Source organism: Python bivittatus, unplaced genomic scaffold (assembly GCF_059951505.1).
Source record: "Python bivittatus isolate LINGU-HERP-01145 unplaced genomic scaffold, Pbiv_v1 ctg000330_np1212, whole genome shotgun sequence".
NCBI classification, from domain to species: Eukaryota; Metazoa; Chordata; class Lepidosauria; order Squamata; family Pythonidae; genus Python; species Python bivittatus.
Window position 1 is genome coordinate 8,412,705 of NW_028277058.1, and position 14,092 is coordinate 8,426,796.

The window sequence follows — 14,092 nt, forward strand, 5'->3', positions numbered from 1 at the left end:
GTTTTCAGTATTAGTTATTGCCTAAATTGTTTGATCACCACTAAAGTTTGTATCGAGAGCCAGTTTGGTGTAGTGGTTAAGGCACCGGGCTATAAATTGGGAGACGATGTAATGGTATATGGGAAAGACCTTGGGAGACGGAGGGAACAGATGCTGCCAAGGGAATGGTCAGATAAGAGACAGCATAGCTAACAACTGCATAGTGGGCAGAGCAAGAGGCTCAGAAGGGACCCTCCCTAAGTTCTCGGGCAATAAAGGTAAAAGCGGGAGAATTGTACTTTCAGACTTGCAAGATTGTGTTAATATAGCTTTATAATAAAGTAGAATTAGTTTATCTGGCCATGTTTCCTGTCCGGTCTACCTGGTAAGACTGACAACTGAGTTCTAGTCCCGCCTTAGGCACAAAGCCTGCTGGGTGACCTTGGGCCAGTCAGTCTCTCTCAGTCCTTGAAAGGAGGCAGTGGCAAACCACTTCTGAAATCTTGCCAAGAAAACTGCAGGGACTTGTCCAGGCAGTCGTCAGGATCAACACTGACTCAAAGGAACAGCAGCAGCAGCAACAACAACAACAAAAAACAACTTTGTATCATCATATTCTCCTCATAATCTTCTTTCTTCAGCCTTTTCCCACAATAGACACTGGGCAGCCAGTGAAGATGCATGGGGACAGGAAACTTTGATCATACATGTTGCTGTCAAGTTGCAGGTCTATTTTAATAAGGACATTATCAGTATGTAGGAATAAAATACAGGATAATATCAGGAATATGTTTCAGATGTCTGGTTTGGAATTTCAGAGGTAGAATATCATTTTTTCCCTTACATGTGTAGTTACGTGTTAAGTTATCATATACATATACATATACAGTATATATATATAAAATATAGAGATACCCACTGGATGCTAGATTCAGTTTTCATGATGTGACATCACATGTATTTCACAGGACACAGTTTTAATAAGAAACACTTTTCTGGGAGATGGGCAGTTATATAAATCTGATTTGATTAATAAATAAAATACTATATTTAGCAAATATAGTTTTATACCATATTAAAATAGACTAACTTTTTTGACTATGAATGGGCTTGTGTGATGGAATGGAATTATGAAGGCCAGGCTCAGGGAGATAAGCGTGTTCTTAGTTCACCAGAGGAGTGTGGGAAGTTCAAGAGGATGACGCTGGCACCTCCCTAAGGAATTCATGGTGATGTGGCTGGCCGGCTTGGAAGCTAAGTTTCAGTCTAGGGAGATTTTCTGTCTAGAGGTTGTAGCTAATAAACACAGTAGAACTGAATTTGCATCATCTCTTGGAGTTCTTTGGGCTAGACCTGACAGCTTGCTTTGTAATGGCAGTATAATCTTCTCGTGGGGTATAAATAAAAAAAATAATATAATCTTAAATTATATGAATAAATAATCGTAAAAACAAATATAAATTATAAACTATCGCAGGACTCTGCATTGCTTCCAAAAAGAGTTTCCATGTGTTTAGGGGTACAAGTGGAGCATTTCCCTGAAACTCCTTAAAGCAGCGTTGCCTTTTCCTAATTTGACTAGGTCCTCTGTAGCTGCTGATCAATTCTTTTTTTCTTTTTCTTTTTTCTTTTTCTTTTTCTTTTTCTTGTTTGTTTTTTCCTGAGGGAGTGTGACTTTTTCACATAAATCTTTCTTTATTTTTCCTTAACATCATCATTCACTGCTAAATCCACAACATATATGTGGGTCAAGTAGGATAGTATGTATTGTATTTTATGTAAAGGGAGATGTTTATACTTTTTTTAACTTGTTAAAAGCAAGCACATGCCTGTCAACTTGTTGGCACATTCAGACACACTTCAGATATTTGGGGTTTGCAATGACATCTTGTCCATTCAGAAACTTATTCTTCCAATTATGGTTGCATATCAGTCACAGGGCTGGGCTGTTTTGATGCTGTTTTGGAGAGTTACTTTCTCTGTACATAGTAGTCTTGTTTCTTGACAATAGGCTATTAAATAAACACCACCAAGAATATAATAACAGAGCTTCTTAAAAATTAGCACCTGTTCATTCTGTTTAAGGCCTGGATGGGAGCTTACCAGTAGACTGTTGGGACCAACTGTTAGATGGGATTCTCCTCTTCAAAATTAGCTACTGCTGAGCTCTGGCCTGCCCATATTAACTGTGTTTTATAATGTCATTTTTTGTATATAAACCTTTAAAAATATAGATCCAAAGGAGCTGAAGGCAAATCAGATAAAAGCAGATGTTCCTATCAGTAACATGTTACGCATGTATATTGGGTAATCTGCCTTGTGATTATTGTGTATTCAGTTTTAACTAAGATCTGTAATCAAATCACTATGGTTTGCTACCCATATATGTTTCACATATGCATGTTTTTTATGAAGACATCCTCCCTGTGGGATAGGAACTTAAGAAGGAAAGCACTGTGGTTTCTCTCTGACTACCAAATTGGTAGTTGAGAATGTCTACGTCAGTGTTTCTCAACCTTGTCAACTTTAAGATGTGTGGACTTCAACTCCCAGAATTCCCCAGCCAAAGTTGACAAGGTTGAGAAACACTGGCCTGTGTGATCAGCTGGGTTATATGGATTAATTGGTACCTTTTGTGTACAGTTATAGAAACTTTAACAGTATGCAATATCATGCTTGCAGAATTACCAAAAACAGTATAAAATGTCTACATTAGATTTTTGTTCTACAACTGTATTGCTCCTGACTTCTCTTGTTTCTGATCAAACATAGGAATTTCAATATGTCACTCTACCTTTAGCACTGATATTGTTGTTTGCCATCTTGCTGGGAAATAAGAATAATAATATCTCTGGATATATTAGGCACTAACTTATAGCATTGTACTAGACAACTGCATACGATACTTGAAAAACAGCATCAACATGATTAATGTTAATGTCGTTTTTCAAGTATCATGTGCAGTTGTCATGATTAATGTTAATGTCTTTAGTATATTCTAATGGGAAAAATTCAAATTTACCCCAAATAATTTACACAAATCTATCCACTTTTTCTTGTATACTCACAGCATATAGTTAATCTTTCATGATGCCATCTGCCACATTGAATGGTTTTTAATTGCAAAATTAATATATGAAAAATCCTTAAATCTCTGCCACTCTCCAAACTTAGTGTTCAGATTTTGTAAGTCTGTAGGGAAATGAAAATCTTGCATTTATTATTGAAACCCAGACTACCACTTACCTTTAATGGGCTTGGATTATGAATGTCACAATTTGTTGTTGTTGTTGTTACAGATGGGGAACCCAAGGGGATTTTACCACAACCCATCCTCGGCCTGTAGTCAAAGTGAAACTTTTTACAGAAAACACGGGGGTCCTGGCACTTGAAGATAAAGAGCTAGGAAGGGTGAGTGTTAACCTTTTTTTTTACCAGTTTAAAATACTGAGTTAGAGGGTAACTGCTATCAGCTTCTTTTGTGAGCCCTATAAATATGAATTAGTTTCAGACTTCCAGTGAAAACCTAATTCGTAGATAACAAATTATTAATGAATTGTAACCAGCATGTATGGAGAATGACAAGATGATTGGCATATGAATTTGTCAATAATTTATATTTACTTTATCTCTGAAATGGTCAGCATGGTACTTTCAATGTAAAAAGTAATCTTGTAGCTAGTAAAGGTAGATCTTAATAGCTGGTTTTGAACTGTGGTTTATTCACTACATGTGGCCCGTTTTTTTGCTAGTGAAGGTCTCAAAAATAAAGAATAAAGGTCAGTTTTCTTCAGGCTAGCCTTCTCTAGATAAGTTGGTACAGTAACTCCCAGAATTTCCAGCCAAAATGATGCTGTCTGAGATTTCTGGGAATTGTACTACCAAAACAACTGGAGAAGAAGTTGGGAAAGGTCAATAAGAATTATACCTCAGATTGTGACAAATTCCAGCTGTTATGTGCTCAGTATCGCTTAGCGATATATTATTGGAGGTGGCAGGATCAAAAAAAGCAGGATGGTGGTTGTGGCAGGGTGATCAAAGCATCACTTCCTTTGTACATGCATGGATTGTTGATGCACGTACAAATGGGATGAGTTGCCTTTTTTTGATCCCCCTGAAGATGCCACTGCATCTGCTACAGATAGGTCTCATTTAGCGACCAAATTGGGACCAGCCACTTGGTCGTTAAACAAAGTGGTCGCTAAATGAAATCATGACTGTGCTTATGATCTTATTCCAGCTTTTTTGCTTTACAGGCCTTCAAACGTCATAAATACAAGGATTGGTCATAAAGTTATCTTTTCATCACTGTTGTAACTGAGAATGGTCACTAAATGAGTCAGTTGCTAAACAAGGACTTCCTGTATTTGAATTTTAATCAAGCCTCCACTTTGAATATCTGGGTAGTTTACAGTGTATTTCAGATAAAACAGTATCTTTAAAAACATGATGTATGAAATTATTAGAATAAAATACAAAACTCCTTGCTTACTGACCATTCATTCAGAGATCGTTCAAAGTTACGACAGTGATGAAAAAAATAACTTTATGACCCATTTACAATCTTCACAGCGTCCATCAGTTACATGATCACCATTACAATCAGTACAGTCAAAGTGGAGAGATTGAAGAGGAAGAGATTTCAAGAGAGTGAGCTGTTTGTGCATCATCGAAAGCAATACAATTGTGCCGGCAGCAAGAAAGGTCAGGCAAAGGAGAGATTACCTGCAGAAACTGTTTGCTTTTTTTTTCTCTCCTCCCTCCACCCCCCGGCAGAGGAGAGCAAGTGGAGAGGAAGAGATTTCAAGAGAGTACCGTAAGCTGTTTGTATAGTATACCCATGGCTCCCAGGCTGTGGCGCAATTGCATTACTTTTGATGTGTACAAAACAAGAAGCAGGCACTTGAGCATTCCAAAGAGCAGGGGAGTGGTTAGGAGGCAAACAAAAGCCGACGGTATGAAACTGAGCAGTCTTGTCTCTTTCTAGCCAGAAAGCACGGTCATGGTCACATGATTTCCCACTTAGTGACCACTTCATTTAGCAGCAGAGTTGCCAGTCCCGATTAGAGTCATTGAGCGAGCTCTACCTGTAGCCAGAAGATTAAAGAGTTGACATTAACTTATGACTCTGCAGTTCATGCTTATTAAAAGCAAATTGGATAAAGCAAGTAACAATGTTAGTGGAAAAGGATCCACCACTTGATTCCAGCACTGAGGTGCATCATTATACAGAGGTGCACATATCAGTATTTAGAGAGGATGCACGTAGTAGAACAGAGAAATCATACTTGATTTGAAGCCAAGTTCTTTGTGTGAGGCATTGTCAGACTTAGCAAGCAATATGTCCTGAATGAGATGTGGTGCTGGTTACCAGCTTGGCTGCCTTCAAAAAGGTTTGGATCGATCCATGGAAGTCATAAGGATCAATAGCTATTAGCCTTGATGGCAATGTGACTGCCTCTGAAGGCCATCTGCTGGGAGACTAGTGGGAGAACAGGCTGCTGGACTAGATGGGCCTGGGTCCAATCCAGCAGGATACTGCTTATGTTCAATTTGTTCCTTACTGTGTAAGAACTGCTGTCCTCATATTCTCCAAAGCAAAAGAGGATTATTCAAAATATATAACTATTACTGCCTCTTTGGTTTCTTGAAGCAGCACAGAAAAAACAACAACTGGTTAGGGTCTATCTTAGACAAATTAAGCTGCACTATGCTGGAGAAATTGTTCTGGATTGTGTATTTGTTCAAATGATTTGGAGATTGTCACTGATGTACAAGCTCTTAATACTGAGAAATAAGAGCCAGTCATGATTTTCTATGGGCTGGATGTTTTCCTTGATTTAAAGTTTGTGCTAAATTGCATGAGAAGATATAAGAGATTTATTGTCTTTCTTAAATCCTTTACAAAACTGATTCTAGGTTTAAAATAACAATAACCCTCCTTCAACAGAAGGTAGGTATTATGGATCTCATCCATATACTCAAAACTGATAGTGATGCTAATTTTTCTATTGGGAATTACTTCTGTTATGATATGATAGAAGAGATCTTCATGTAGATTAATTTGTGCATTTAGGCCTAATTGTTTCATTGAAATGAATAAATAAATCCTTTATACTAGTGGACTGGGAAGAACTTCCAAATTCCTAAGGAATAGTGGGGTTGGAGCAGTAAAAGTAGTAGAGACCCTTCTGATTGTGTTTTACAGACTTGTTACATCTATTGTCCACTTTGGACTACAGCTAGTGAAAGGAAAATTGTACTGTGATCGTCAAGCTTAGAATCCTGTGTCCCTGTAATGGTTTATCTAATCTAAAAGCTGTAATTTTGGATTACATTAACAAAAAGCTTCTTAGGTGGACTTTTTTTTTTTTTTTTTTACAGCCATCAAAATTCATTTCTGTTCTCTGAGCTAGATCATTGTTAATGACAAATTGCTAGATGAAAGGCTACCTCTCTCTTTTCCCCCCTCCCCTCTATTACCTTTTCTTTTTCACAACGCAGCATCACTTAGTGATTTGAATTATGCCATTGATGACTGGTGAAATATACATTGACTATATAACTTTGCTATTCTGGACTTCACTTCAGACAAGCCAGTCCATTTTAAATAGAAGTGACAAAGCCAAATTCTGCATGCATAATTTTGAAAAAATACTCCTCCACTTTGCTATGTTAAATTACATCATATCGTCTACCTTCTACACAAAATGTGTGATACTAATTTAAATATTTCTTAACAATCCAAAGGTTAATTCTCTTACTTCTGTTCCAAGCATTATTAATTCTTACATACACAGAACCATTTGCTTTAAGAAGCAGTCTGATGTTATATTCTAGTCAAAAGTATTCTAAACATTTTCTTAAATGAGAAAGCCAGGCTAAAAATATTACTGTAAATGTCTGGTACATTTGCATCTAATGCAAAACCTTGTGTTCTGGATGTAACCTCATGCCAGACATTCACAATATTCTGGGCTGTTTGCCAGATAGTCTCAGACATTCAGTTACATCCATGAGGAAGACATGCTCTTTGTCACATACTTATAGAGATTTACTCCAGCCTCTCCTATTCTGGAGATAAATAGTTTGAGTCCTTTAAAAATAAAAAAGGCAAGACTGGAAGAGATAACCAAGGAACAAGCTATGAACCAGAGCTGAGACTGTTTCATACAGCTTCTCATTAAAATTTAGACTTGCCAGGAATCTACATCCAGGTAATTGAGACAAATGGAATGTCTGTTTTCCAGAGAATTTTAGTTTTGAAGATATAGGTAATAAATTTACACAGGATTTATGTTTTTTTCTGTGCTTTGCAAGTACTTTTCTCTGTATTGTTCTCTGTATAAACTAGGACACTGAATTTGTAATTGCAGCCTTGCATTCCATCCTTCAGTTTGAGCAGGAAAATGTTAATTTTATTTATAATATTTTGGTAGGCTCCCTTCCCACAGAGAAAAATAGTTCATTTGTAGCAGACACCCCCATCTTGTGGTATGCCTGGAATATTGCATTCTGTTTTATAATGTTAAGGCTTTTATATTTTATATTTTCTTCTTTTCTAAGTAAAGATTGATTTTGCATAGCCTAGGTGACATTGGTCTCCCTCTTCTCTTCTCTTCTCTTCTCTTCTCTTCTCTTCTCTTCTCTTCTCTTCTCTTCTCTTCTCTTCTCTTCTCTTCTCTTCTCTTCTCTTCTCTTCTCTTCTCTTCTCTTCTCTTCTTTCTCCAAAGAGGGGGTGGAAAGGCTGAAACTGCCTCTATATACATGACCAGGGGGATTCATTACTGAAATTGTTTCCATCTTTTAATTTCTGATCTTTATATTACTAGAAAGGCAGAACAGGTAATGAGAGCCCTATCTCTGTCACACACTGAGGATGGAGAGAAGATGCCAGATGGGTTGGTGGGGAAAGAAAGCCAGGTGGATTGCTCCCTGGAAAATAGGTGGTTGCAGCAGCAACTACCAAGTTGCTCCCCGACAGCAGAAAGTGTAGCCAATGTGGGAAGATTGAGGAGGCTTCTGGGAAAGGAGTTTTGAGACCCCCAGTCTTCCATTCTTTGGACTCAGATATTTCCACTACACTCTACATACATGTTACATACATACATATATTCATGCATATATGCACACCATGTATGTACAAGTTGAAGAAACTCAAGCAAAGTATTATTATCTTCCCTTATTATCCTATGCAGCCAAGAGGACAGTTTTGGAAGCTTTAATTTCCACAAAAAGTAGTGTCAAGCACTTGGGAAGAGAAAGCAAGATCCTCACAGTCTTTAATCGGATTTATTAACGGGGAAAAGGGATTAGGCTGGAGAAATTTGACAGCTGGATACTTGCACTGTAGCACCCAGCACTATGTTCTTTAGGGAGGGGGCTTCTTAATTCTCTTGCTAACAGCCATTAGATGGACTGTTGGATGGAAGAAGCTATCCATTTTCACAGTTACAGAGGAATGTGCATGATATGCCATGTTAAAAAATTTTTGTCAATTATTATCCACTTTCTTGGGTTCTGAGAAGCTCATAGCATGTGGATTTTTTTTTCTCAAGGCAGCTTCAAAAAGATTATCAGCATAAGGCTGGCTTGCCTAACTGAACAGTTTGTTTTAAACAATCCTTTCTGGTCTGCACATACCAACAACTCAACTTCTGGAGTTGAGGAAGGTGAAACTGTGAACTCTGTTAAAGTTCTCATAGCTGCATGGGAAATCAGGTTGGGGGGAGAATGGCAACCTGAAGGCTTGGCAGTGATTGTTTCAGTTCATATGCACTGTGCATAGCTGTAGCTAAACATCATATGTGAAAGCAAGCTCATTATTTATGGTATTTGTTGAAGTTAATATTTTGTGACCATAGCATAACTTGAACCATTTCCAAAGCTATTCATCTCCCTTTCTTCTCTCAATTTTCAATAAACAGTGAAAAATCCATTTCAGGCTTGGCATCATGAGGGATTTATTGTGGGATCTCCCTGTTTCTTTTTTCATTAAGTTAATGCTTTTTTTTTTTCTTTTCCTATTAAGATATATACATTCCTGTATTTCTAAGGTATGTATATTCCTCATACACAGGATCTTTAAAAAGCATTGTGGATGCTAGCACCAATTTTCTCTGATGGGTAGTATGACTAGTTTTTAAAAAGGACTACATTAGAAATATGGTCAGTCACCAAACGCTCAGATTCCCCTCCTTTGACTGTTTTCTGTATATACATGTGTACATGCATGCTATTAAAGGATAAAGGTACATCAACTTTGACTTTTGGTGACTACATTAACATACCCATGTGGTTTCTTTGCTATAGGAAAATAGTTTGCCATTAACTTCATATAGGACAGGGTTGCTGGTTGTTGGTTTTTTAAAATTCCACTTTCCTTATTCTCCTGTCCAAGTATAATCAGGGTTGCCCCCACTTAGCTTTCTGGGGTCTAACCAAGGCCACTTAGGTGGTAGTGTCACCTGCTGCAGCTGGGTGCTGTTCACGCAGTGAAAAAAGAAAATAGAATGAAAAAGTGAACATGGAGATATGAGAGCGAATATTTCCCTCCCTTTCTTAGCAAGTGAATACAATGGTTTGTCCATTCATTAGCAGGGGTGGGGTGGGGTGGGGTGGGGGAATACATTAACAATCAACAGTTAGAGATGGGAAATGTCACCATCTCATCAACAACAACCCTTTATTTAAAAAGTCCTTTGTGAAGGCCAAGCTTCACTCCACATCCCCTCTGGAATATGGAGGCATCTTTTTGCCTCTGTGCAAGTCAGCAGAGAAAATCTCTTCATTTATTTCTATAGGGAAGATGAAAAGTAGGCATCCAGCAGGTACCTCAGCCTGTTATACTATAAAAGTCTTGGCAATGTTTGTAACTACCCCTTTTTTAAAAAGCAATGCAGAAAAGTTGAGCGTAGAAGTAGAAAATTAAAAAAACAGAAAACAGCTAAATGGCTTCAAGATGTATAAAATTCTGTGCCGAACAGTGTATTGGTTTTCTTCCTTTCCTCTTTTGTTGTTGCTGATCCAGCCTGAAGAGCAGATAAATGGTGAAATCTACATCCTTATTATTTCTCCTCTCCACTGTTTTTCATGACTGCATTGGAGTTTTACACGTTCACAGTGCCCCTGGCTCTCTGTAGAGGAGAAGGGAATTGTAGGAAACCCAGATTGAGCAGCATTGTCTCTATTTCCCCTTGGTTGTGGTATCAATTTAGGATTCATTGTTGTGATCTTGTATTACAAGTAGACAGTCAGAAAGCTATCAGGGTCTGTGGGGCTATTGGGTGTATTGTATTGAGTGTCATATGTATAACTGCTGGACAGAAATCGTGTGTGTATGATCAATGTAGGGAGCAAGTTCATTCCAATAAGGCCAAGATAGGTGAACAGAATTAGCTAGGAGAGACAGAGAGGTTGGCAACAGAGGACAAGGACAAGGTGGCAGCATATGACTTCAATTTTGGGACCTCAGAAGTCACAGAGAATGAAGCTGCAGGTGGATACTACTAAAGAAAAAGGGAAGGGTTCTCTTAGAGGGTGAACAGATATTCTGTCACATTGACGATATGCTCTGGGCAGCAGGGGGCATGCGGTAGTGGGGAACTCACTTTTTAGAGGCTTACACAAACAGATATGTGATGGGAGTGCCAACTGCACAATGAATTTCTTGCCTAGTATGAAGGTAGCAGACACTGTCTACATAGTTCAGTAGATAGTGCTGGAAAAAAGTCAATCATTACCTATGGTGCATATTGGTATCAATGACTGGTGATGCTACCTTTTCCATGTACAGAATCAGTTAGAGAGGCTCAGCTGAGAAATCTCAATGAATGGATGAGACAATATTGTTGGGAGAAGGGGGTTAGATTTGTAAGGCACTAGGATATCTGTTGGGATAAGCCTTGTCTGCCCAAAAAAAGGATGGACTGTACTTGAACCAGTAGTGTACATAACATCAAAAAGATGATAGAGCAGCTTTTAAATGGAAGAAAGCCAGCAGAATGCAAGGAATAGCCAGTTCAGGAGAATCACTCATAGAGGACAGTGACATTTTTGGTTAGTGTTCAGAGAAGGATATTGTAGGAAATAAGTATAGTCAGTCAAGAGAACTACAGGGTGACAAATGATAAAGGAAAATCCAAGGGTGATTTTATGTATAAGTGCTTCTATCAAATGCAAGAAGATTCCAAACAAAAATGGGAAGGTTGAAATGCTTGATGTTAGAATGCAAGTAACTAATGAGATATATGGTAGAATGGTAGAATTTAGATAAGTAATGAGATATGTAGTTATCTCTATATATAAGCTCTGTAGATAAGAACAGGAAGGCTATACTGAGGGTAGAATTGTCCTGGAAGTTGAAAGTGGCATAGAGTACCATAACAGAGTATCTATCTATGGAGCAAACTGTTCCACTGAATCACTGTGTGTATCTATATACAGGTATTCCCCCAAAAGACAGTTAGTAGTAGTGACATTTAGCTCCAAAGAACCTAATGTTAACATAAAGATGGCAAATGAAATTAGAGAGACATCTGAAAAAGCTACAGTAATAATGATAGGCAGCTTCAATCAACCTCACATAGGAGAGAAAATGCCAGTTTGGTGTAGTGGGTAAAGGTACCAGGCTAGAAACCGGGAGACTGTGAATTGTAGTCCTACCTTAGGCCCAAAGCCAACTCAGTGGCCTTGGGATAGTCACTCTCTCAGCCCTAGGAAGGAGGCAGTGACAAACCATTTCCAAAAACATTGCCAAGAAAACTGCAGGGTTTTGTCCAGGAAGGTCACCAGAAGTCAACACTGACCGAAGGCACCAAAAAAAAAAAAAAAAGATGTGACATTAATGTCATCTTTTCTGGCAGTGACTGACCAGGAATCATTATAGATGGCTTGATGAAAATGTCAACCTAGTGGGTAGTTGCTGTAAAAATGGCAAATTCCATGCTTGCAAGCATTAGGAAGGGAAATGAAAATAGAACTGCTGATATAATAATGCCCTTATACAAATCTATGATGAAACCATACTTGGAGTATTATGTATAGTTCTGGTCACCACTGCTTTAGAGTAGAAGAGGTTTAAAAAAGAGCAACCAACATAATTAAGGGGTGGGTTAGCTTCCTATGAGGAAAGATTATAGCTCTAGCTTGAAACCAAAGGAGACCTGACAGAGGTGTGTATAATCATTCATGACATACTGTAAATAGCATAGATGGAGAAATGTTTTTCCTCCTCTCACAATGTAAAACATGAGGTCAGGGAGTTTCAGGATTGATGGAAAGAAATGCATGGCTACATAGTTAAAATGTGGAAGGCAACCAATGTGAATTGTTTAAAAGTGGACTAGGTTTGGAGCATACTCATGCCGGTTTATTACATCCCAAATCATAGGCAGCATCTTTTAAATACTGGTTAATCAAAAGGAATGCTGAAAGGGGCTGTTGTCCTCCAGTCCAGCTTGCTTATTATCTGACATAGAATACGGACTTGATGTGCCTTTGGCCCGATCCAGCAGGGTTGTTCTTATATATTTACTTGTCTGGCATTTGTCAGATGACTCCTGAGTGCCAGATGCTGGTGAAGGATTATAGGGGGAGAAGGAGAAAATTCTGTGCAAAATAGATCATTGAAGCCATCTTCTATATCCTGGGTCTGCAACATGGGTTGGTTGGTGGTACCCAGCAGCCTCCATGCCTCCCCACTCCCCAATTTATTGGTTTACTTATTTATGGGATTCTTTTAGTTGTTTTGAAGCTCAACATATTGCAAAGTAAAATAGTAGCTGCAAGCATAATCTTTATTTTCAAGAACGTTTTTGTGCCTCATAGTTTTCACCAAAGGCACTTTTAGAAAATAAAATGAGAGCCTAGTGCTTTATAGGGAAGTGTACGTATATGCCCAGAACAAAAAGACAGAGATAAAGTAAAGTGAAGTTTCTTGGGAAACTAGAGGAAAAAGTGGTGGATAAATGTGTACATTTATCTTCTGGTAAATCACTGCTTTCTGACTGGCCATGTTCACCATGTCTAAACTATGTTCAGCTATGCAGGAACGTTGCCCCAGTGGTTGCTCTTAATGGATCATACTCCCCTGAAGGAGCTGGTCCATGATTTGGGGGTCTTCCTGGATTTGCAGCTCCTTCTGGAGCAACAGGAGAAGCTATGGCTAGCCCCTCAAGCTTTGCTCAGCTACATTATGATCCTATCATAACTGTGCTTTCTTCTTTTCTTCTTTCTTCTCCCTCCCTCCCTCACGTTCTATTTAAATCCTTATTTAATATAAGGATATCATATAATCTTAATATAAAGCTGTATATTATTACATGAGGGAAGACAGTAGCAAGACACTACTTCTATCCTATTGTGATCTGTGGATTGGTTTGAGCTCTCAGTATTTGGCATATGTTCTAAGATATGTTCTAAGATACATACTTACCCATACACCCACTCTTTAGTAGGCATATGCTTTTAAAAAGGAAGTTAATGCCAGCGTGAAAGGAAGGCTGTTCTGAAAGGAACTTTCATGGTATAGAGTAAGAGTGAGTTCAAAAGGAAAACATATATTTGTGTTTACTTTTTAAAAATAGTCCTACTTTTGCCTCTGTGAGTGAACAAGAATTTTGTTTCCAGCCATAAGTAATCTCCAGTTTATTCACAGATTAATGCAACAGTGCAATATTAAGTTGTATGGGAATGTTGTATGGGATGGTAGGGGGAGAGGTAAGAAAATGTATATTTAATTTGGCGAAGACTGCATATAATACAAGAGCATGCATTGCTGCTGCACATATAGTTAAACTTTATACACATAAAAATGATCACTTATCACAGGCTGATTGTAAAGCAGATCTATATATTGGATCCAGACTTAATCATGTCTAGAATAGACTAATTAAATTTAATGGAACATCAATTAAGCACGATTAAGCATTGTTTTCATTAGTTTTCTCTAAACATAATGAAGTCTGGATAAAATGTTTTCAGCAATTTTGAAAAGTACGTTCTGTAGATATGTTCTTGAGACAGGATTAGGAAGACTAATTTCAGAACCATCAAAGAGCTTCTTCCTCCTCTTCCTCCTGTCACGTTCTGGCCTTTGGAGATCCAGATATTT

General features: G+C 38.1%; 1 protein-coding gene across 8 annotated transcripts in view; it reads left to right on the forward strand.

Moving 5' to 3' along the window:
- Window positions 1-14,092, forward strand: part of CADPS2 (calcium dependent secretion activator 2) — a 335,958-nt gene that overhangs the window by 131,520 nt on the left and 190,346 nt on the right. For all 8 annotated transcript variants that reach the window (XM_088141678.1, XM_025164784.2, XM_088141679.1 and 5 more), the window contains exon 7: window positions 3,279-3,390. In XM_088141678.1, coding sequence (XP_087997804.1) covers window positions 3,279-3,390 — 112 coding nt within the window. The remainder of the gene's footprint in view (window positions 1-3,278; window positions 3,391-14,092) is intronic.